This window comes from Phalacrocorax aristotelis, chromosome 1, assembly GCF_949628215.1.
Source record: "Phalacrocorax aristotelis chromosome 1, bGulAri2.1, whole genome shotgun sequence".
Lineage (NCBI taxonomy): Eukaryota > Metazoa > Chordata > Aves > Suliformes > Phalacrocoracidae > Phalacrocorax > Phalacrocorax aristotelis.
Window position 1 is genome coordinate 67,319,541 of NC_134276.1, and position 24,421 is coordinate 67,343,961.

The following is a 24,421-nucleotide window of genomic DNA, read 5'->3' on the forward strand; positions in this document are numbered from 1 at the left end:
ATAACTGCTCATAAATGAATGAGTTACATCCTTGCCCTCTCTGACCAATGGAATAATAATGCAAGAATCTAGTAAATTAACCAGAAAACAAAAAAACCCTGCTGGCCTTTGCAAGGCTTCCAAAGCAGAAAGCTGACAAAAAGCATACAGACATCTCACAAGACTGACTTCAAACCTTTATGTTGACAGTCCATTTATTCCTTTTTCCATGGCCACAAAATTTACACACGTACAGCTTACTCAGCAGCCCATCTCTCAGGTGCGCTGAATGAGCAGATGCCTGCAGGTTTTCTCTCCTTGGCATGACATACATGATAAATTACATTTAAATTTAGACTTGGCAAGTACAAATCCTATGGCTCAGTTTCAAACACTCTAGGATGTAAAACCAAACAACTTGGCACCAAGTTTAAAAATACATACAGCATATCTAGGAACTAATACTGTATGCACTGAACAACTTGAAAATATCTGTACCATTTATGATTATAAATTGATCAGCCTAGGTGTTACCACTGTATCAGCTTACCTAAAAAGCAAGTCAGGGTGCCCTGTAAAGTGGAACTTTGGACAGCAGAGGATTATTAAAATAGGTACAGAACTCATAATTTGAAAGCAGTTTATTTGCATTTATTTTATGATTGTTCAAGTGTGAAGGTGTTACTCCATGCTATTATTTCTGGGAATGTAAAATGCATATGTAGTTTCAGATGTTTAGAAGACTAGAAAGAAAAGAAAAAGCACACTACACACCTAGGAAGCTGGCTGATAAAGAACAACTCCTGTCTTAAGAGCATTTTGCCCAGTCTTCCTCTGTTGGAAGGTGTCTTCCATGAAGGATCCTCACAGGAATGAGGCTTCAGAGTAAGGGAGTGTGTATATATAGAAACCAAATACTGGGCTAAGCACCTTCCTTCTTCCTCAGATTAACAAGGCAAAAAACGTCAAACCACATGCATTTTTTTGTGCTCTATTTATTTTTAAAGGTAAAAGGTTCATTGGGTTGATTTGAGGGTGTTCTTAGCATGAACAAACGTTTCACAAGCTCTAGTCCTATGAAACTATTCAGTTACATCACGTACCAATATATAACTGACCAGAAGTAGTTTAATATTATAGCTATATATTTTAAGTGGCAACTGTGTGAATAACAAGCATTGCACTGCTTTCGCCTGGATAAATGCACTTGATGTTATGAGAAGCTACATGTTCTCCAAAGCCTACAGGACAGACTTAGAAATGGCTTGTTTTGGGAAGGAAGAGTAGGTAAGTCAAATGCATTAAAAAAGAGCAAAATACTGTTCTTAAATCTCCGTTGACTTCTGTAGAATACCTGGACTTACGTACACAAATACCCTTCTAAAAAGACGTAGTCAGAAAGTAGTAATTTGGCTTACTATTACTCCCTAACGACACAGAAGAGAGGCAGCTGAAGACTGAGACACTGACATCTAGTGGCTGCCATGCAAGAGCTACCATTTACAGTTTACCGCTCAGGGTAAGACATACTACTAATATAAATCACTTGCGAGGCATTTCTAACTTGCCTGCTACGTTGTTACTAACAGAATTTTTTTTTTTCCCAAATTTGTCCTAACCCTGCTTTTTAAAACATCATGCACAACTGAAATTCTCTCAAGCGGAAGACTGAAGGTAATCTTTCTGTATGCAGCACGAACATTTGTTCTTCTAGGCTGCATTGACATAAATGAAAGCTGACTGCTTATATAAAACTCTAAATATTAGAGTTTAAGAGAATTTTGTAAGCTTTTATACCCTTACAACTACAACATAAAATAATACGCTGTCATGCAATACTTAAACGATCTGATGTGATCCAGATATAAATTATATAACTTAATGGACTATTTCCTCCAAAATCCTTGCATCTATTTAGCTCTGATTACAGAAAATACATTAATTTTAGCTGTACATACTCTTTAGCAAATTTTGTTTCAATAAACTTTTACAGTGGCTATGACAAACTCATTTTGATGAGGTAGCATTTAAAAGAGCCCTGTGCGAAGATGCGTTGAATAGTTTCTGGTAAAACTTTTTTGTGCTTAGGCATTGGAAGACATTGTTGAGAAAGAGAAGACTGTCCTCTGTGTACTTGATAACTGATAGCTGGTGAAAGAGGAGAAACAAATGACTGAATAAATTCAGATTTGATGAAAACTAGTCCAATTCCACTAGCCTTGATATCAATGATACTGCATTAATTTACTCTCTTTTTTTTCCCCTTAAATAAATGCTACTGAACGCGCAAATACATCCAGAGGCATAAATAATTATCATCATTAATGTAAAGTGTCCTTAATCCTATTTCTCCAAAGTGGAAGCCAACTAGTTAAGTCTTTAGGTTTATTCACATTTGTTTTCTGTGAAAAGTGACAGGAATTGCATTTATAACTATGCTGATTTAGCCGGAATTCACGATACATTTCCGGCTACAAATAAAACTAAAAGTTATAGTCCACCAGTTCATTATTTTAAATAAATAAAACACATAACTGAAGAAGACTAACTGAATTATGATAATCAAACATGAATTATAAAGGCATCTTCGATTGTTCAATGTCTACTTCAAGTTGCAACATAGCATAAAGCAGCAGCCCTTCCTCAGCAATGCTACTGTTCCATGTCCAAGCACTTCAAGAAGAATAATGAGGAAGTTAATCTCACTGGGAGAAAACAAAAGGCTGGATGTAATCAATCTATACATCTAGGAGTTAAAAATACAAATTTGAACTTTTGGCAATGAGTAAAAAAAGCATAGGTGTTTTTTTGTTTTGTTACAATTCTATATTAGAACAGATCCACAGAACTAACTTTTATAAAAATACAACATACTGCATAAGTTTTATTTAGGGATTTAATTTATATACCACAAATACTGCTTTTAATATAAGTACAATATAATACAGTTTTATGTATGTAGCTGCTGGTGTTCACTTTGGATCACTAACTGAATTGCATGCTGTGCTGTCAAAACTGTAATAAAATGGCCTCTCCAAAGTATAAAATCATGCAAAATCTACATCCTATATGATACAACCAGTACAATAATTGAAGCCAATAGCCTACTAACAGCCTGGACTATCTTCTGAGTTTGTTCCTGAAGCGTCCACAAGTCAGACGTCGTTTTCTTGAGGCAGAAAGGAAGAACTGCAGTTTTGCCTGCAGAGTGTCATCACGACTGTGGAAACCATCAACAATGTGCACATTCACCCATCAAGTCTTTATTACCTAATGCAGTTCAGAGCGCACGTTTAGTCCATGTTGACGAGTCTGGGGTTAGGAAGTTTTACGTTTTCCTCCTGTGACTACTGGTCGTGCATATTCCACAAAATCATCTATAAGAACAGGCCACGCTCCTAAAGAGAAGCCAAGCAATTTAGAAATTAATGTGTCGTTACTAGCAACAAATCGGTGTAGTCTCTAAATACAAAGGACTCTCCTCTTCCTAGAAAGGTTGGACTAGATGATCCCTGAGGTTCCTTCCAACCTGTGATCAGAAGCTCACCTTGACTTTTCTGTCCTAGTCTGGCTTTAACATGCATGACATGATAAACACTTGAAAAAGAGGACCTGACTAATAAATTTAACATTTGACTCTCTTCTTGTAGCAATAGTTATTTGCGCAAACAAAATGTATTTAAAGCACAACCCACACCACAAAGTTTATAAACATTAGTTGATAGAAAAACTATGGCATTCCTATTAGGGCCATACATAACTCTAAAATAGCAATTGTCGCATTAGTAACAGAGCGTAACTGCTTTTAGGCTAGTTAAAAAAAAAAAGTAATGCTCATGTAGACATTCTTGTAAGTAGAAGAATTACTATTTCCTTGCAGTTAGCAGCACTTCTATACAAAAAATACAGTTTCACTAAGACTTTTGGAGCACAGCAGGTTCAAACAGCACGTGCTACATCATGGTGTGACAGTACCTTTACTTCTATTTACGTATTACAGCAAATTAGTTAACCTTCTTATCATGACTGTTTTGGCACTACATTTGCAGCTAAAGCTCGAAGGGCAAACAAATTAAGACATACAGTAACAGTGTGTTCTGTTGTTCATTTATAACAATATTTTAATTCTGCTGTACCAATTTTTGAAGATATTCAAGTACTGCTTACCTTCTTCATCATAGTTGGACATATCATCTGCAATCATATTTCCAAAGTCTAACAAAAGATTCCAAGTATCCTTTGGAATTGATCTTTTATGATGCTCCTATAAAGGAGAAAAAACAATACTGTTCAATCCAAACCATTTTCAAATTCCACAGTAGTATTTTATATTGACATATGTAGAAATACACGTTTTACAAGTATTACTCAGAGCTTCCAAAGGAAGCTACAAAATAAATCACAAGTACAGAAGGCAAAAAAGTGTAAGAAGTCTTTGATAGTTGTTTATGTCTTCCATTCTGCTTTTAGGGTACGTGTTCCTAACTTCTTACGGAAAAGAATAAACCAAATGCACTTTATACCTCTATTTAATGGCATCCATTCCAGGTTCTCTCAGCTTTTGAAGTTAGCACTCCCAAGAAGAGAGAGTGTGTGTGGAAACACAACTACTAGCTGTGAGCTGTAGGATCAAGTCAGACCATTCACATCTCCCTTCATGTGTTGATACTGCTAAGTTACCTGAAGATAGCAGGGGGGATTAATAGGGAATTATATTTCAACACCTAGGTCTGGCTGCAGCAAAAGGTTGCAACTGCATGGAAAGACTTGATTGGTGAAGGGTTGGGTTTTTTTGTGTTTGTGATTTTGGTTTTGTGCTGTGGGGTGGTTTTTTTTTTTTTTTTTTTTTTTTTTTTAAGCAGTAAACTCTAAAGTATTGAGAAGAACAAATTACATTTCAAAAATCTGGAACTTGATCAAAATGAGATTGATGTCCAACACAAGAGCAGACGTGTCCTCTCACCAAGCCAAATGTCATATCTTGCAAAAAAATGTGACAAGCAAACATACCTTCTGGAAGAGGTTCCTTAAACAAAACTTAACACCCCCCACTCCCACCCCCAAAATCCTAGAGTCCTAAGTTGCTTCTTTCTTAGGTTGAATTTTTTAATCTAAACACTTCTTCTAAAGTAAACATTCAGGTAAATATTTGGAGCAAAGTAAGACACTTCATATTTATATATATAGAGATTATTGCTTGAAGTAGATACCTGCAGAACTGTCTGTTGTAACAAACTTGATCACATAGCCCAGTGGAGAAAAAAAAAGTTAGGTCTTTTCTTCAGTTACATTATAGATCTGAATTTGGATATGTTAAGTGTAATACGGCAATTAAAATGTGAAATATTTTTCACACGTTGTCTTGATTAAACTGATACATTTTTCACTGAATAAAATACCATTGAAAAATTTAGAAAAAACTTCATAAAATATTTCAAAAAGTATACAGTTTCCCTATTAAGCATCAGTGATTATGAGACAAAATACAGACTTCTTAATTCTCCCAAACTACAGATAAAAAGATAAATTGAAGAAAAAAATCAAGATAAATTAGACATTATGTAGCATTATTTAAGGTATCTTTTTTTGCAAGTACATGGAAATGCAGATGTAGAAACATGGATGAATGAATCAGGTCCTCAGTAAGAATATTTTGCAATTTCTAAAGTTTAATTTATACATCTTTATGCTACTGCCCACAGAATTGCACTGGTAATAGAAAACCATCAAAATCAGTTCACAACTACTATCTAAAAAATGAGTCAAAATAATTACTCAGGCAAGAACTTTCACTTAAAAAGAAAAGTCTCTCAGGTTAAGTCAGTCATAACAGAACTGACATTTAAAAAAGACTGAGTTTATGCATTAATACCACAAAAGGCAGAGCATGGTAAAACACATGGTTGACAATAATCAACCATGCTACAATCATGGCTTCATTTCATGCAGAAGCTTTCATAAGTAGGAGGATACAGGATCAAGGAAGCAGAATGCTCTAATGCTTTGCTACATCTTTTTGCATTCTTTTCAATTAGAAAATTATATGGAGAAGATTTAATCTGGCTTGATTTAAGACTATTTTATATCAGTTTTCAACAAGGAAGAAGTTCAAAGGAAGTATTCAGACATCCTGTCTTTTTCTTTATTATAAGCACGCAGCCGACAAACCAGATTACTGTGGACTAAGATAGCCAGGAAGGAATACGGAATGTACTTACCAACAAAAATTTATTCCAAAGATCTAGAAATTTAAACCTTCCTGATAAGACTAAATTCCAATATGCAATTGCCATTTCTAGATCTGCAAGAGACAAAGCAGCACATAAGTATTACAGTATATTATATGCAATAAATTTCTTACGGGTAAAAAAATAAATGCTACATCCAGTATATTATGATACAAATGAGTAACACTCTTAAAATCACTACAGAAATTATAAGGAACTGTTTTCTACTCTCACTGACCAAAGAGGCAGAAGACAGCAGTAATGGTATAAATTGTGTACTGAACATCTCGGTCATAAAGACTAAAATCTTTTTGTCACAATCCAGCAGTTCCAGATTAAAGCTACTTTCAATCTACAGAAACAGAACAAAATAGTTATCAATAACTGCCTACAAATTAAAAAAAAAAAAAAGCATAAAGACAGCAAATAGTGATAGAAACCCAAACATTTAAGTATGCAGGTGCCAATTCCTCTTAATTTATCACATTTTAGACACATTTGACGTTAAAGAGAATTTAAGGACATTAGGGGATTAAAGAAAACCAAAACAAACTTGTCTGGGGCATGATATTCTACAGCACTGCTTACAGCGGATTCCCTTCTGGAATCCTTTAGCTAACACCTACACCCAATACTGAAAATAAAAGTCCAAGAAAGCAGCCCTTATTCTGCACCATGACCATGGATCTGAGAGCAGAGCTCAGCTCATGCATGTCAACGGGAGGATGCAGTGCTGCCACACATTCAAGTGGAAAAGTAGGAGCAATATTAGATGCAGCGTAAGGGTAGAAGGGATGTTTTCTTGAAGGCCTGTTTTCATTCTCAGCAACTCATAATACCTAATGGCTTCTCTGCTTGGTCCCACAGGCAACAGCATCAAATGTAAGCATACTGCCGTGCAACCACAAAATAAAGCACAGCCTTTCTTAAACTACAAAGAGATTTCAGTTTGCACTTTCAGTGAAAAGTAAGTAAAAACAGAATATGAAACTTAATAGAAAGCATTGCCATAGCAGATAGATGGATGCTTGACCTTGACCTACAAGAAAGGAGCATGGTATTTCAAATTGTACCTATCACATTACAAAACAAAGCACACACTGTCACCTGAAATCAAGTTTCAAGTCTGAAAGAGATGTTCCAGATTTTACCATAGCCAGCTCCCTACAGTTTCTATCATAGAGGGCTGGGGCCCAGACAAAGTCTAAGAGTTAAGATGTAGAGAAGTGCAGTACACCTGTACCTAGCTATATAGAGACAGGGCTGCCGGTGTTTGTTCCACTGTGATCAGAGTGCTTTTCAGTACAAAACTTGCTTTATGCCCTGATAAACTTCATTCAGTCCTTCCTGTCTTTGTCACCATGCTTACTTTTCACAGAAAATAAGTAGAAGAGAATAGTTAACACCATTTACTTGCTGTTCAGGTATGCAGATTAATTATTCGTACCCGTTATCCCAAATAAAAAGCAAAAGAAACGGCAAGGGAGAAAGCTGAGTAATCTTAAGGGTTTCTAAACTTCCTGGTGAAGTGACTGGCTTTGATCCCATTCACTCAGGCTTCATTATGAAGACTCAACCTTTCCAAGCCAACCTCGCAAATCTATCACATGACAACATTACGCAAAATGCACTTGGAAGAAAAAAACCACTGTAACAGCAGAAGAACTGCTATACTTCTGACGAAATATTCACTGGAAGAGGTAGAAGGTACAGGCAAGGAAACAAAGATGGTTAAAGGTGCCACAAAAAAGTTAAAAGGGAAAGAAGAGGCCACATTTCCTTGGTTTATTTGGGTATGTGTCAAATTCAGTATTATGTTAAGGTGAACTTGATTATTGCAAAATTGTATTTAACACAATGCATGTGAAATTCTATCTTAATTAAGTTGATACTTGAGGGAAACATTACATGTGCATGCAAATCGATTTTCCCACACAAAGATACAGGAATTATTTGCTATAATGTACAACAAAAGCATATCCTGCTGAGGATGCCGCTCTGTAGTGGCTGAAACCGGTCCATGCTGGAGCTGCTCTCCCCATTAAGGACATTGAGTGAAGTCCTGATCACGGTTAAAATTAGCTCAAAGGAAAAAAAGAATTAAAAAAAGTAGATCTTCCTCATCCAGTTCACTGCAATCACACAAACTAATGGATTAACACAATAGATACTTGAACAAAAGGACTAGATGGGACTATCACTTTTGGTAGTGGTGCCAGCTTATGCAATCTTCAATTATTTGAGAAAACTAGGCTTTCAGGTGTGCTACATTCTCAGGGGATAGGGCTACACTTTTGTTTGAAGACAATTCCCTACCTAGGTTGAAAAGCAGCACTGGAGGACAGAAGAGAGGATTTTTCTGCTTTAAAGGGAAGACCCAGTTCCACAGAGTTCCAGTTCCACATTAGGATGCTGATAGTAGTATCGATAAACAGAAATGCTGTGGAGTTTGTGTGTCTGCTATAATTAGTGCAGCACTAAAAAGTATTAAAAAAAAAAAAAAAAGACCATGTGCCATGGGAGTTCTGCATCCCTACAGGAAGATGCTTTTGCAAGGTATGGATTTCTTAGGCAGTCTTAGGAATACTTATTTTCATGCTGCATAGATACGAAGACATTATTACAAATAAAATAAAACCAAACTACAATTTTAAAAATATGCTTGTTTGTACCCCAAAAATGTGCTTCCCACATTATAGACTAAAAATGCAAGTTTTATAAATGGAAAGGAAAAGACAGATGCATGAATCTCTGGAAACTAACACCTAAGCAAGGACCTGTTTAGAAAAGACTTCACTGCAAACTTCCATGTTCACATCCAAAACATAAAATTGCTAAACAATTTTGTCTAAAGAACATAATAAAAATACCACATCATATACTGTAAAACTCTTTGAACTTTCCCTTCATCCCAAAAGATTTTCAGTGTCAATATGTAGTGAGTGTTGTATGTCATGCAGCCCCTTCAATATAATGGCTTTATAGTCCAAAGTTTTTGCATACACTGAAACAAAGCTTCAGTATCTAGATATTAAGCTTTGTGGATATCTAGGCTAGTTGCGGCTACATACAGCATCTACAAAGCTTTCTGAACTAAAACCTTAAGAACCGAGTCACCTAAAAGTGATACCAATTACCAACACAAAATTATTAAAACTAAAATTACTAAAATAATTTTAAAAATATATACCATATCTAAGTAAAACAAGTTCAAGACAGAGGAAAAGGTTAATAAAGTTTTAATTATTTTAAACTTTTTGCTAAATAAGATTTATTGTATACACATGTTTCAATATGTTTTAATAGTTCTTTACACTTTTGAATTATTTAAACAATCAGCTTTTCACAATCGGAAGTAAAGCATTTTGCATGTAGTATGATCTATTCTGAAATATTAAAGATTCATTCTAAAATTGTTTTTAAACAACCCTCAGCCTCTTCTACCCTGACTGAAAGCTTGAAGTGATAACAAATTAGCACAATTAATGCAGAAGGAGACATTCATTATCAGTTAGACAGCCTGTGTCTACTTTCAAGATTTGATCAAATGCTTATTTTATTAACAACAAAAAAATCATTATTAGATTCTTGCATGAATAAAAAAAAAATCAAGTTCCTCATTCCTTTGCTATGATTTTGGGCAAGGGCAATGAAGTCATTGCACATAAGTAATGAAGGAAGTGAGAAAACAGAAAGATAAATCAAGATATCAAGGAATTGTCTGGAGAGTAGGATTTATGAGGAACATGAAATGAAGTTCATTTAGACCTGCTGTGCCAAAACAGCACTCTGGGACTGCAGCACTCACTTGTCATCCTCTGCCAAACAGAACTTTCCAGCTCTCACACTGCTCTACCAACAGCGCTGTTCATGCAGTCATGTTTGAAGCTGTCAGATGTTAAAACTAATTCACGTAAATTACTGATATAATGTAAAAGAAAAAAAAGGGCTGAAGGCATTACACTGGCCTCCTAATGACATTTTAAAATCTAAGGTACTTCCAAAAATACTTTAATATTAGCCACTGTTGTGCTCATTAATTCCTAATTAGCATATTAACTAGGTTCTGTACATTATTATGTAGACTCTATCACGTTTTAGAGCTTGGAAGCAAATTATTTTAATTTCAACTTTTGAGATTAACTGATTATCCCAGTATTGCATTTTTCTTCCTTAACTGATGTTTAATCTTCTTATCAATATTACAAAGCTTTGCTACTTTATAGGTCATCTCTGCAAGACTTTGGGCAGTTTCTTGTAAGCGTCAGTTCTCACCACGGAGTTTTATTCAGAGTACTCTCTCAAACTACATGGGCAGCATTTGTTTTTCCAAAATAACAGGATGCATCACTGTACCCAGTCCATCTACAGACACAAACCAACAAATTAGTAAAAAATGTAACAAAGCTTGTAGGAGGAAAAAAAAAGTTACTTTTATTAGACCAGTTAATAAGGATGGGAAAAGAAAAAGTTTTGGAAATGAAAATTTCAGAGCCAAGAGCCCCTTTGTTTAAGGCTTTCTCTCCCCAATGCTTTAACCAAAACTTATAGAGTATATAGCTTTGAAAACAGAACAGTAGCCAAGAAACTCTCCTGTTCCCAACACCGCATAAAAAATGAATCTAGACAGATGCAAGACACAGATCTATTTTATCATTCAATCACCTTGTAAAAATATATGTACCCTCTGTAAGAGACTGAACTTCAGATGTTTTCTTTATAGTCATAATATTTGCCCTAAAGAATCATTTGGTTGATATTCTTTAATCTCTTTCTTCCTGTGATCACAGTGAGAAAACAGGCAAACACCATATTTCTGTAAAGTTAAAACAAAGACTATGTTGCACAAAATTATTTTGTTTCAATATATTTCCTGGACACTGTGCTGAAACTGGTGCCGATGTGGGAACAGTGGAAACTGGTATCAATCTATCTCAACTATTGTACTATCACACTACCTGACCAACAAACATCAAATGAATACTTGCAAGATTCAGTGAGTTACTTGATTCCTTGTTTCCTCATCTCTCAATTATTTTAAGAGTCATCTTTGGCCTCCAAATTACTAAGAACATGGACAAAAGAATTAGTTTCTTTCCTAATCAGAATGTTTTCTTCTTCTACAAACAAAACCCATACAGCAAAACAACATGAAAATACCATCAGGATTCAACCTGCCAAACTGCCAAAACTTTAGAGCAAAATAGCCCTTATCTGCAATTAAGAGCTCCCCCGCAAAAGGAAGAGAGAAAGGGAAAAACAGTTAAGGGGTATGATAAAAATAATGGAAGTGGCTAAACTCAGAATCCAGCTGAGTTGGATCCATTCACCCCTGCAAAGTCATAAGCAAGAGCTTCCCAGTGATCTACATTAGGGGACATATAACGCCCAGTGTCAGAGTTAAGTCCCTGTGGTGGACAGGGAAGAGTGGTGAAGCACACGGCATGTGGATTTCAGAAGAGCCCTGCAGGAATCGGGGTCTAACTGCCTGTTAACTCTATCTCAACATCTGCTACACTGAAGCAGGCTGATTTCACGCAGAACCTTTCATGCTTATTATCTTGAGCATCAACTGCACAAAAGCAGATAAACTGCTTCTGAATGTGAGCTAGGCTTAGAAGAAGATAGCTATCTAAACATCAATTTGAGTGCAGCCTAATGAACCCAATTGTAGCCAGTTTCAAAATTTTTCTGCCTTTGCAAATCTCTCCAAGTACAATTCAGATAAACCACAATGGATGACAAAGTTGACTGGATATACATTTCCCAAGTAAGAGCCAAACATGAGTAAATGAACCAACAAGGCATTACTAGAACTAGCAGTTATGTCACACTTTTGCTGCTACTGTTGGCATTTTTTCAGCAGGACACCCTGTTCTGTACTAAGGTTCTCTTAAATTGCTGACATTTTCAGAAAGAAAAATATGAATAAAGCAAGGACCATACGCACAGATCAAGGCCATTGAAACACCTGAAATACAGCATTCAGAGACCTCTTCCAAAGCAAACATGAAATTCATTTATTGAACTCCTTCAACTTCTTCCATCCACTTACTCCTGCAAACACCCTACAAATGGATCAATCTAATTCTTCATTGAAATTGGAGGAAATCTTGATAACTAGGTGGGGAGGGGACAGTGGGGAGATATCCTTCCCTAATGTCTAAGTGTCTCTTCAAAGAATCTTGAGATACTGCTATGATGAAAGCCAAAGGTGATGTTGCTTCAATTAAAAAGAGCACATTATACTCATCTGCTCATAGAAGATGCAACCTCCTTGAAGTCCACATACCAGATGCAAAGATAGTCATTCTTCTGGTCTTGAGGTAATATTTGATTCAAGTCTGAATGCTCTCCTCATGTATCATCTCTTGCTTGATCCCAGGAAACTGGCAGAGAGAAGGAAGCACAACCTTTTGAGCCATCAAGTAGGCGAAGGGACCAAAAAGGAGTGATGAAGGACCAAATCTGCTTTTTGTTTCCATGTTGAAAGTCGAAGACCATGAAAGATTGCATGAGGTTACTCCATGGTGCTGAAACAAACTGTAGTAAACTCCTGAGCTTGAGGAACCTCCTGAACACGTCTTGTTGGGGCTCAAATGGAGACCCATTAAGAGACTCACAGTCGATATCAGGTTAAAAAGAATTAAAAAATAAAGAAAGCTAGAACTAAGGCCTTGTTCTGAGCTTGAACAGTGTCCCTAGAAATCTGATCTGCTCTGTGTACAACATGACAAAAGATCTATAACCCTATTCTTTAGTACAGTAATCAACCAAGAGCTAGGATGCAAAATTTCACTCAGACTGCAGTAGAAACACTGGGGAGTAGAAGGTGAGATAAACCTCTTCATATCTGCACCATGCAAAACAAAGATTTATTGTACTAAATATAGTAGTGAGGAACATGAGAGAGCAGATTAAACAGAATCAGTTATCCGTAACAATTCTTTGTAAAAGTCTCCTGGCAAACCAGACCTTAATAAACTGCACCTTTTACATTATCTCAAAATATATACAAAATACTCAGATAAAGTTTAATATATATAAATATGATGCTTCCCAGCTCCAATACACAGCCATTGAGAGGGCACTGCTGTACTGAAACCTTGCTATCTTTTTTCCCCTGAATTCTGTCCACCACTTACAGAACAACAGTCTTAACAGTTATAAGCACCCACCTTTTTCTTAGATAACAATCAAATCTATCCAGACACTTGACAGTTGGGTCCCGAGTAACATTAATCAGAACATCATTTTCTGCTTAAAGAAAATCATGGTACATCTTATGCAATATGCTTTTGCCTCCTGCACCTCACTACTTACACGAGCTTCACCTAGGGGGACTGGTACTACTTCTACTTCTTTAAACAGCATGTGTCTGGACTGAAGCATACTACTTGACAATATTAAGCTGATAAAAGTAAATGGAAACATTCAAGTTGGATGACACTATAGAGACAGAAATACTGCGGATTTAAAGAGAAATAAAAATTCCCTAGTATCACCACATGAACTGTTGAAAAGAGACTCCTATAAAAGGCACTCCTATTTCTAGGAATGCGTATCAGTGTACTGAACTCTGTGCCTATTTTGGGGAATGACAGAATAGATGTAACTTAATTTATTGGAGAGGATTCGTCCCATCTAATTACATGAAGGCAGAATTTCTCACGTAAGTTTTGAGGGGAACTGTAGAATAAGAAGAAATTAAAAAGCAATGGAAGACTGGCTGTTTTAAAAATAACTAAAACACAAAACTGCACACACACCCCTCCTGCCGGACCGCTTTCCTAGAGCGAAATCCACTGCATCGTGAAGACAACTGTGTCTGGTATCAGCAAAATTCCATCACCAAGAAAACTTCCAAGAAGGGCTTCTGTACCTTCCCACTCCCTCCCTTATGAATGGCAGCTCCTGTAGTAAAAGAAACTACACAACCTGCTGATATCTCCCAAAACAGAAGTGTTTGGGATACACAGAGATTTTTTTTTTCCAAGATATGCTCCACGCAAAAAGGTTCAATAAAAACTGACAGTAATCTCAGGAACAACTTTTAGAAATTCAGTCTGAAAGCACTGGTGCCCAAAGTGAAGCCAGCCATGGTGCAATTCATCTCAGTATGCTGAAGCAACCTGAGACTGCTACCTACCATCTTTGAGACTTCACAAGGTCAAAGGAGGTTCTAGAAGAATCTTGGTTGCTCTCTGCCAAACTGGGAGAAAGTAACTCATCCTTGGGGGTCAGTCTCGTAGCTAACACTGTCCAATACTTAAGTAACTCAGATGATACAATAACTAAAACCTTTATTAAATCTGCAACTCATACAAAGCCTGAAGAAAGTGTAGCATGGTAGAGGACAGGATTAGAACTAAAAATTATTGGGACAAACTGGAAAACCACTTGGAAGTAAATAAGATTTCATTAGAGAAGTGCAAAGTCGTATAGCTAGTGAGAATAATCAGCTGCAGAAATACAAGATCAGAATTAACTGGGTGCATTGCAGTTCTGCAGAAACCCAGTAATATAACAGATCACAAACTGCAGACTGTATCAGTTTTATAAACATAAGCAAACTTAATAATGGGATGTAAAACAAGGAGCAAAGTATCTAAGGCACGTGGAAGCTAGTTTGTTTGGGTACTACAAGACAAGAGAAAGTTAGATCAATTGCACTGCAAAGGAAAAGAGTTGAAGATACATTTCCAACATCAGAGAGTTGGAAGAAAAAAATTTTCAGGGTAGTTGGTTTCGCTCAGTCTAAAGACTAAGGGAAGGGGCATACATAGTTGCCAAATACCTAAAAGGTTGTTACAAACTCTAAGGAAACACCTTTTCTGTATATTTACTCTGGATGGGACAAGTATTGAACTGAAGAATTCAGGAACAGAGATTTAAGTTATATGCTAGAAAAAGAAAAAAAAAAATATCTAACAATAGGTTTGAGCAAGCACAGGCATAGATGTATGAGACCTGTCATCAGAAATTTAAGATTATATTATGTGAAGGCAGTGGCTCCCAAACTTTTCCAGCCAGAGGGCCACTGCCAATCAGATCTCAGCTCTTGCTGGTAACTACTGAAACTCAAAAGGCAAGTTAGCATGTGTTGCTAGCATACCACTGAACATTTGGTTAGAAAACCATCTGCAAGGCATGGTTTTGGTAGACGTTGATCCTGTCTGGCACAAGGGAATACACCTTGTAAGTGTGTCTCTGCCTTAAATTTAAAGACCACCTGGCATATTAAAAAGCAACCCATGAATCACTGTATTTCCTGATGTTGTTCTGGGGAAATGGGGCAAAAAAGTAATAACTGCTGCTTATCACTTCTTAAAACAGCAGAAATAGATTTTTAAAAAAGTAATCTGAAACATATTAAAATACAGATACAGCAGTGCACATGACTCATAACCAAAGCATCACTGGACATTTTAGAGATATTTCAGTAAATTCTTTAGTTTCAATATGTTAAGATAATAAACATTAAAATAATTGCATAAATGAGTCGTCTTTGCCTACAGACATTTTTCTGGTGAGCTCTATTCTCAAGAGTTATTTGTGTTAAAAAAAAAGAGATGCATTAGCACTTAGCCTGAAGGATCCAACAGAAGGATCACTCTATTTATGTCTTCTTTTACAAGAATTTTTTATTAACAATCTGTCAAGAATAAGAATTTCCCATTTGTCACTGGCACTATGTCAATTTGCTTAGTTTTCAAATAGGCATATTCACAGGTCATGTGTATACCTGAGAATCAAGCAATATTCTTTTAGCCTACAGATCACTCCCCTAAACAATGAGTGCAACAACAATCAGACTAAGTGATTTAAGCTCCGAGTCTAATAGGAGAAAGCATTGGATACTTCACACCCCAGAAAAATCACATTAAAATATTTTGTAATTGAAAGTTTGGAAAGAATTCCTTTGATTATTTCTACCTCATTAATTGAAACCATTCAATTTTACCCCTACTTGACATAAATCACAATCATTAAGGTTGGAAAAGACCTCTAAGATCATCAAGTCCAACTGTCAACCCAACACCACCATGCCTCCTAAACCATGTCCCGAAGTGCCATGTCTACATGTTTTTTTAACGCCCCCAGGGACAGTAACTCCACCACCTCTCTGGGCAGCCTGTTCTGGTGCCTGACCATTCTTGCAATAAAGAAGTTTTTCCTAATATCCAATATAAACCTCCCCTGATACAACTTGAGGCCATTTCCTCTCGTTCTATCGCAAGTTACTTGGGAGAAGAGACCAACACCCATGATCTTACTGACCTCTTAGTCTTCATGACATAATTCAAGTGGAAACATATGGGAATGAGCAGGCAAGCAGTATTGTGGGAGCATGTCACCAGAAACACTTTAAGGCAAGCAGCTAGTGCAGTAGCTTAGCAGCATCCTATACTTAGGTAGCGCTGCATTATCATCTAATGTTCGTGTGGGGAAGAAGGGGAGGTCAACACCTTAAGATGACCTAGACAGAGCTAGGTAGAGATTTATACCAGCTCATTTGGTAACAAATCTGGTTATACATTCTGTTTAACTATCTGGACTGAATTCATAAAAGCATCCTGATCCAAGGCTCCAAACTGAGTAACAGAGGAACAGACTTTGTACATGGATGAGAAATTCCCACATCTCCTAGACAATAGGGGGCACAGTCACTGGGGCACAAATATCAAACACATCTACATTAGTTGTGAAGAGAGGGAGGGAAGATGGGCAGTTTCTCATTCTAGGAAAAAATACACAGTGTATACAGAGAAGAGGATGTAAAATAAAAAAGCACCTAGGCCTACATTAAATGTAGCTGAAGCAAGTAGAATTCTCAGGTCGTACAGACCCCCCTGTAAGATAACTGACTGGTTTTTTTCCTTGCTGAACGACAACAAACACAACTCTTAGAATAATCGCAGCAGGAAGCAGTATGCTGTACATGCCAACCTGTAATTTTTTTTTTTCCTCCACCTCTCTGGTCCCCTGAATATAATGGCATTCCCTGAAAAGATTCCAACTCCAAACCTATAGTGTTAATTTCTACTCAACCTATAGTGATTCAAGTTCACGCGAGACAGAAATATGGTGTATCTCCACTGAAATAAAAGCAGTAGCACCTGCTTATATTTAATACCTAGAATCATCTTAGCAAAACCAGAGTCTGACGAAAAAGGTCACCAAAATACTGCCATGTAAGAACAAAGCACTGAGAAACAGTATTACCGGAATTATTAAAATTCCTGAAAACTGAAATCAGTAACAGTTCTAATCACCTCTTTCTACAGTTTGTTTTAAGCTTAACTTCCAGTTGTGCACTTCTACTTTCCCTGCTAATACTTGAACTCTTAGTGCAAGACAGCCAAAAAGTACCATTCTTACACAACGGAGAAGACAGGCTTACAAATGAAAAGGCCTCCATACCAAATAAACAGAAGTAATGGAAAACAAGTAAGTTTCATTCTTCCACCTCATGTCAAATAAACAGTACATTCAGTTCCGTAATCTGGGTTGGGCTGCCTTCCCCCCTCCTCTCTTTTTACAGGCTTAGGTGAAAAGCTTTTGAGACATATTTCCCAAGTACGTGAGTTTCGTGTTGGAACACATCCAATTAAAACAGGAAGCTGTTTGTAATATTTCTTTAGGTATCCCATAAATTCCAACCTCAACTGTAACTGACTTGCCTTTTCCGCAATCTGAATGTACTACGCTTTTTAATGAAGACAGGCAAGAAAATGTACAACTACTAAGGCACTTCAATTCCAACCAGCTTCACAGAACTACAAGACCGTTTCATTTTTTGTGTCTGGAGGGGTGGCACGTGACCCATGAAAGATTGACATATGTAATGAAAAATTAAATTGGTGCAAAAAATAAAGAAAAATGGAAACTAGATAAAAGTTGTCCACAGTTTAAAAGAAAAAAAAAGGCACTGGGAAAGACAAGGTATTATTCAAAGTAATTCCCAAGAAAGAACGTGGAACAGACGCCTCTGGTTGAAACAGTCTAAATCAATATTCTGCTCTTCCTCTCACTACTCTTCCAACAAGTTTTGAGGAAAAAAAGTATTTATTAACGTGCTTGCCAAGTAATGTAGACAGTGAGTTAAAGTGGCTATACTAATTAAAAAAAAAAACAACAACCAAACAGCAAACATTTCCTCTTACCCACAGCACAAAGAACAGTGATGGTGGTGATGGTACAGTGCTATTCTACACATGAAACAGTTTAATTCCTCCCTACACAGTGTCTTTTGAAAGTGGACATAAATTTCAAAGGATATCAGACTTCACCTTATTTTTTTTAATCTACTCACAAACCTTAAATATTTTTGATTTGAAGATAATAAAACATTGGAATTTAATTGTCATATCCATTTTACTCCAGCAATACAAGGCATGGATTGGGACAAGTCTCAAACTTTATAAAGAATAATAATTTAATACTTTGTAAACTGTATGTGTATTTCTATTCACTAGCTTTGAATCAAGTCCATAATATTATTTTTCTAAACTTTATATAACAGCTGTGAGATAAAACTAAAAATTCTTAGAAGAACAATAACTTTTGCCCAGAGTTTTCTCTCTCTTTTTGAGCTGATACAGATGTCTTGTTTCAGTTGTTCTGAACAAAATGGAAAACACAAGGAGCTCACTACCTCAGTCTCTTAAAAAAAAATAATTCTGACAGGTCTCTAAGAACTGCAGGAACTTCCTTTGACAAGAGGAGAGAGAATGTCAATACTAGCAGAAAACCCCATTAAATTATCTGTACAAAGAGGACATAAAGAAGAGATGAATTGAAAGAAGATGGGAAAGACAAGTCAGTGAAAGAAATCAACAATGAATTTACTATACAATCATCAATGAGAAAACTGTATTAGTGGAAGTATTTGGAATTTACTTCACTCTCTGTAGATATTTTCTCAATATTTTTTTCTACTTACCTAGACCTTTTTGTCCAGGGTTTTTAGCAAAGTTAAAAGTAAACTGATAAAAATCTTTGAACTTTGTTGGATCCTTTAACTCTTGTTCCAGTCTCGGCAATAGAGCTTTTAGTTTTTCTGTGGTGTCACACCTGTTCAAAAGAGGTTACGTTATCTGTAAATGTTTAAGATTTCTTTTTACTTTTTTCCTCTTTTTTTTTTCTTTTTAAGGTTTAATTTCAGAGCAAAATAAAACAGTAGTTAAAAATAGAGTATCCTTCTGGATAGCATTATTAAAAAATTAAACACTCATATGCCTTTACTAAATTATTTGAAGTGGAACTCATATATAGGCATCTATTAAGTTCACAAACCAAACAGAATTCAGTGGCTTAGCTTCTTTTCTCAGTCTCTTCATGAGTTTATGAACTCAAACAAGAGATGTTATTCTGTTCTTAAAGAACACATAAAACTCACTGAAATCTGCTAACCTTTCCCTTTTTATAGCTGTTTTAACACAAGGCTGGTGGTTTTTTATTTAATCTAGACAGACATTACTTATTCCCTGCTCTACCTCAATGAAGAGCTGCATACTACGTTTACAGTTAACATTAGAGGGCTTTCCAACAAAATGAACTATTATTTGCAGTCATCCTCTCCCCACTATAGAACACTTGCAGATAAAACCCAGGGAAAAAAATGAGCCTTTGACAAGAGCTTGAAGCAACTTGATAAACCATTTAACAGCCTGGCACAGGTAAGCTAAGATAGAATCAAGTTACTGAGATTCTAACAGAAACATATCCCTTAATAACATAAGACTGGAGCATTTTCAGTGAAAGCACCCGAGCTGATGAGATACAATTTTAAAGAAAAAGGGTTTCCCTCACACCAAGGAATCAAAGGAATATTCAAGGTTTATAGGATATTACCAATATTTTGAATTGCACCTAGAAACTCAAAGCAAAGGAAACGGGTTTCAAAGAAGCAGCTATCATAACTAACATCTTGCATGCAAAAGTTCTCAGTAGCTAAATGTTTGTATTTATTCTAGAGAGTCAAGAATAATTTTATTAAATGATAGATAACTATAGCAAAAGCCATAAAATGCAGATGCAGTTTTAACTGTCTTGCACAGTACAGATAAAATTACCTTTCTGGTATCGAGCAGTACCTGGTGGAGAAAAGATAAAGAATTCTGCCAACAGTCTTCAGCTGACATCATCAGTTTCATGGAGACTTGTCAAGTTAACAACAGGGACAAATATACCTTCCCATACGTACCCTAACGGTCCTATATGAACTAAGCCTCAGGGGATTTATTTTCATTCAAATCTTCACCTATGTTCAGTGCTAAAAACCACAGACACTGCACCTCCAGTATGTACAAAATCATTCCAAGCTCTCAATAAGCACTACACCAGTGGCGAGCAGGTATGATCAGATTATGCTCCCAAGAACACAATGATGTGTGTAGAGCCGAAAGAGAGAAAAATCACAGACCTCTGTGCAACTGTATCAGAGACAGACATGAGGACAGAGGATCAACGTGATAAAGTTACAAAGATAAATCCAAGCCAGAAGCCACAGGTGGCTTAGCAAAACCTTCTTAATCAGTTATATCAAATAATCCTGGCATCCTTTAATATAACAGCATGAGCACTTGATTGCTGTCCATGGCTAGAAAAATCATAATTATTCCTCATTAGTCTCTACCCAGAGCTACCCAAAAGGACAAATTAAAGCAGTGCACTTCAGATGATATAAAAAGTTATTTCATCACAATTTCTGAATACCCTTATCTAAAAAGGAAAGCTTAGAAAGAAGTCAATAACTGATGAGGTCAGTAAGAACAGACTGCTAGGACTGCTGCTCAAGAAACAACCACCACACTTGCGAGACACTGGTCTATTTTAGAAAAGTATTGATAAGGTGCCATTCTAAGATCAAATGAAATTATTTAGCCACAAAAATATGCACAAGTAATAAACTAATTCTTCACCTGTCTAATGCAATCTCTTTAAAAAAATACTTTGACACCTCTATATTAGAAATACTGCATCCCTTCCAATGAAAAGTTATACACAAAATATTTTTTATGGTGATAAATGCTTGACTTCATTGCTAAACAGAGGCAACGTGGTTTAACCTCAAAGTCTATTATCTAGACCAGCTCCGTAATCCAGGAAGGAAAAAATGTTTATCAGTTACACCGCAGTCAGACTAAACAACCTTTTCTACTACCAATACCCCCATTTTTTATTTCCATTTCTTATAGATATTCTGTACAAATGCGGCATCTAGTATACTAGGCAATAAGGGAAAACTATGGTTTGTAAAATTGGTGAAAAGAAAAAAGTCACATTTGGTGGTGATAAGGTAAAGGTAAACTGAGGGCTCTTTTCTGCTTTCCTGTTTCTTTTTTGCTTCAACACTGACTAAACTTCTTTTTTACCCCCTTCATACATCTCCAGTCACTTCCAGCTTTTAACAGCACACGGTCCACCCAAAACCTTAACACAACCATGCGTATGTTTGTATGAACTACATGAAAAGATCAGCATACCTGTCTGTTTTCCTTGCTGTACAGGTAGGAATTCTTTTGCTTCACCCTTACTGCGGTCATTGTTAAGGCTTTGCAGTAAAGTATCATTTTAAGGAAGGTGGGATACTACTGCCATTTAGCACCTGCTAAGCTTGTCACCAGCCTTACCAGCTTTTCGAAGCTTCACACTTAATTAAATTAAAAATGTTCTAAATGTAAACCGACCTCAGGCCTTATGTTTTGAACTATGCAGAGACGGATACTTACCCCAACTCTGTCATGCCATCAACAAATTCCTTTTTACTGAATTCACATTGAGTAGCTGCCCTGAACTTCCACGCTACAACCAGAACACTGATACTGGCTGGGTCCAGGCTTAAATCATCACAGAACTGTTGAATCCCATCAATGCCAATTTTATTTTCATCTTGTGGGTCTGCAGTTCAAAATACGGAGAGAATTGTAATAATTTACAAAAAATACTTAGAAATAATCATCTGTACAGCTTTGATATGCTGCATAACCCAGGTCTTCATTTTTTTCATAAGCTTCATAAACATCTTGACTTGAAATCTAGTGAATTTTAAAAGTACGTTGAAGAGTATCTGTAAATAGATTAAGTATTCTGCAGACTTCCCTGGAAATTGGTTTGCAACTTTTTCCTAAAATCTACAGGTAATGTCATAGTTTTGTCCTCTCTCCACAATGCTCTATGAAAGAGTTGAATTAACCAAGGAAATGCCTGACTACGTGTAAAAACAGTAAGGCTGATAAACACATCAAAATTTACAATATATTTATTGGTTAGCATGTATTAAACATTAAAAGAAAACCAAACCAACCAAAAAAAACCCCAACCCAACAAAACCACAGATTTTGTTTAACACAAAACCAAAAACTCAAAGTGAGCTCACAGTTTTTTTCCTGATAGGGAATATATGAAAATCCACTATAACTGTTTATAGACCACAATTAACTCAAACATTTCTGGTTTTTAATTATAAGTCTGTGAAATGACCAAGAAGTCGCTCAAACAATACCTTGGCATAACAGGGTCCTAAGCTAAACAATATGTTTCAGTAGTACAATTTACTGCCTTTTTGGATGTCAGAACCACACTTTGTAACTACCCATGTCAGGGTAGATGTCATTGTAGCAATTCTGTAACCCTAACAAAATTAAGAAAAAAAAACCCCAAGCCACCAAACAAAGCCCCCTGCATGTAAACTTAAATAACTGGAGGGGAAAAAAACCAAACAACAAACCAAAACAAACAACAACAAAAATCCCACCTTTAGTTTTCAAAGCTTGACATTTTACAACCTACAAAAGTGCCTTTCCCAGCTTTTGATAGGAAGATGTTTCAGTATTTTAGGTTGGGCTACGTAGAAAAGAATCCCTCCAGTAAATTTAAGATTAACACCTTAAACCGATAAGACTTTTCAATCATACTATTTTTTTAAGTCCTTATCCAATGAGTTGATAAATTTTATTTTATTTTTAAATCAAGTCTAAAGAAAACTTACTGTTTTGGGTTGGGGTTTTTTTTGGGTGTTAAGCTAAGATCTCTTCCACTTTTCCAGCAAATACAGCAAAAGAGATGCTAAATGCAGAGAAGGAGTTAATTTAGCAAACAAAGATTTATGCCCATTAAACAAAGAATTACACCCATGCTATAATTGAGGGACCTCTGAGCAGGAATAACAAGTAAACATATCTATTCTACTAAATGCCAGATCTAGTTCTAAGACATGTAAAATCTCTTGTATGTTTGTGGAGTAATTAAAGAACCAAATGCTAAAAGTGCACTAGTGCTGAAATCAGTGGAAAAATTCTGATGAGTTTCAACAAGGACCGTTTCATCCCTATGTTTCACATCATCCAGGTAGCTAGGAACAAAAATGAAATCGTCGTTTTGATAGAGTTGCTGGGTAAACAGATAAGAAAACTAACAGAAAGACAGCACAGAAAATGAAAAACCTCTCACCTCAGGTTTCAAATATAGTGCAACCTATGTAATATTCTATAGGGCCTGTAGGACAAAGGAATTCCCTGTTGTTGTGTGGCTGGTGACTCAGGTTTAAGCTACACATGAAAAAAGGAAAGATGCCTAACTAAACCTTTTATTGTTTTCTCCCAAACCTTGTGAGGGTTTTGTTCAAGTTTACAACTTTACTTAAGTGTTAAAGTGCAAGAAGTGCAAAGGCGTGACGCTAAACAAAACAGGGACGTAAAACTAACTAGACTTCCTTTCACAAAGCCAAGTGGTACAGTTCGCATGCTAGAAAATTATGCATAATAAATAACATTTGTGAATATTTTTCATTTTAGATATTTTTAGTAGCATTTACAAATTTGTACGCATTCTTGATCCAGCAGTCTCCAGGATTGACATGCAAAGAGCAAGCAAAAGATTTAGATATGTATTTATGTTATAGATACATAACACAAATCAAAAATTACCCCATAATAATGAAATATTGGAGAATGTCTATACTTGAAATAAAACACATTAGGTAAAGAGTAACAAAAAAAGGTGGAAACGATATCACACAAACAGGATAAAGCATATATAAAACATGCCATATACTGCAATTAGAAAAGTACATAAAATCATTGTTGAGTAATTGTTAAGAGTTCATTTTTTAAAACATGAGATGTAAGGATCTCAGCAGGGGCTGGTAATGATTCCAGCCCGCCCTGCCCTAACGCGTAATGAACAATGCACGCATTCATGTTGGATGG

The 24,421-nt window shown here is 36.1% G+C and overlaps 1 protein-coding gene across 10 annotated transcripts in view; it reads right to left on the reverse strand.

Annotated features, from left to right (window-relative positions):
• Positions 1–608: 608 nt before the first annotated feature.
• Positions 609–24,421, reverse strand: part of DCUN1D2 (defective in cullin neddylation 1 domain containing 2) — a 28,468-nt gene continuing 4,655 nt past the window's right edge. For 8 of the 10 annotated variants that reach the window (XM_075091720.1, XM_075091680.1, XM_075091665.1 and 5 more), the window contains exons 3-7: positions 21,944–22,112; positions 19,153–19,283; positions 6,198–6,280; positions 4,147–4,243; positions 609–3,377 (exon numbers count right to left, since the gene is read on the reverse strand). In XM_075091720.1, coding sequence (XP_074947821.1) covers positions 3,298–3,377; positions 4,147–4,243; positions 6,198–6,280; positions 19,153–19,283; positions 21,944–22,112 — 560 coding nt within the window. In that variant the 3' untranslated portion in view covers positions 609–3,297. Of the gene's footprint in view, positions 3,378–4,146; positions 4,244–6,197; positions 6,281–12,498; positions 12,596–19,152; positions 19,284–21,943; positions 22,113–24,421 lie in introns of all 10 variants that reach the window. The other 2 variants (XR_012660382.1, XR_012660381.1) reach the window with 1 other exon arrangement.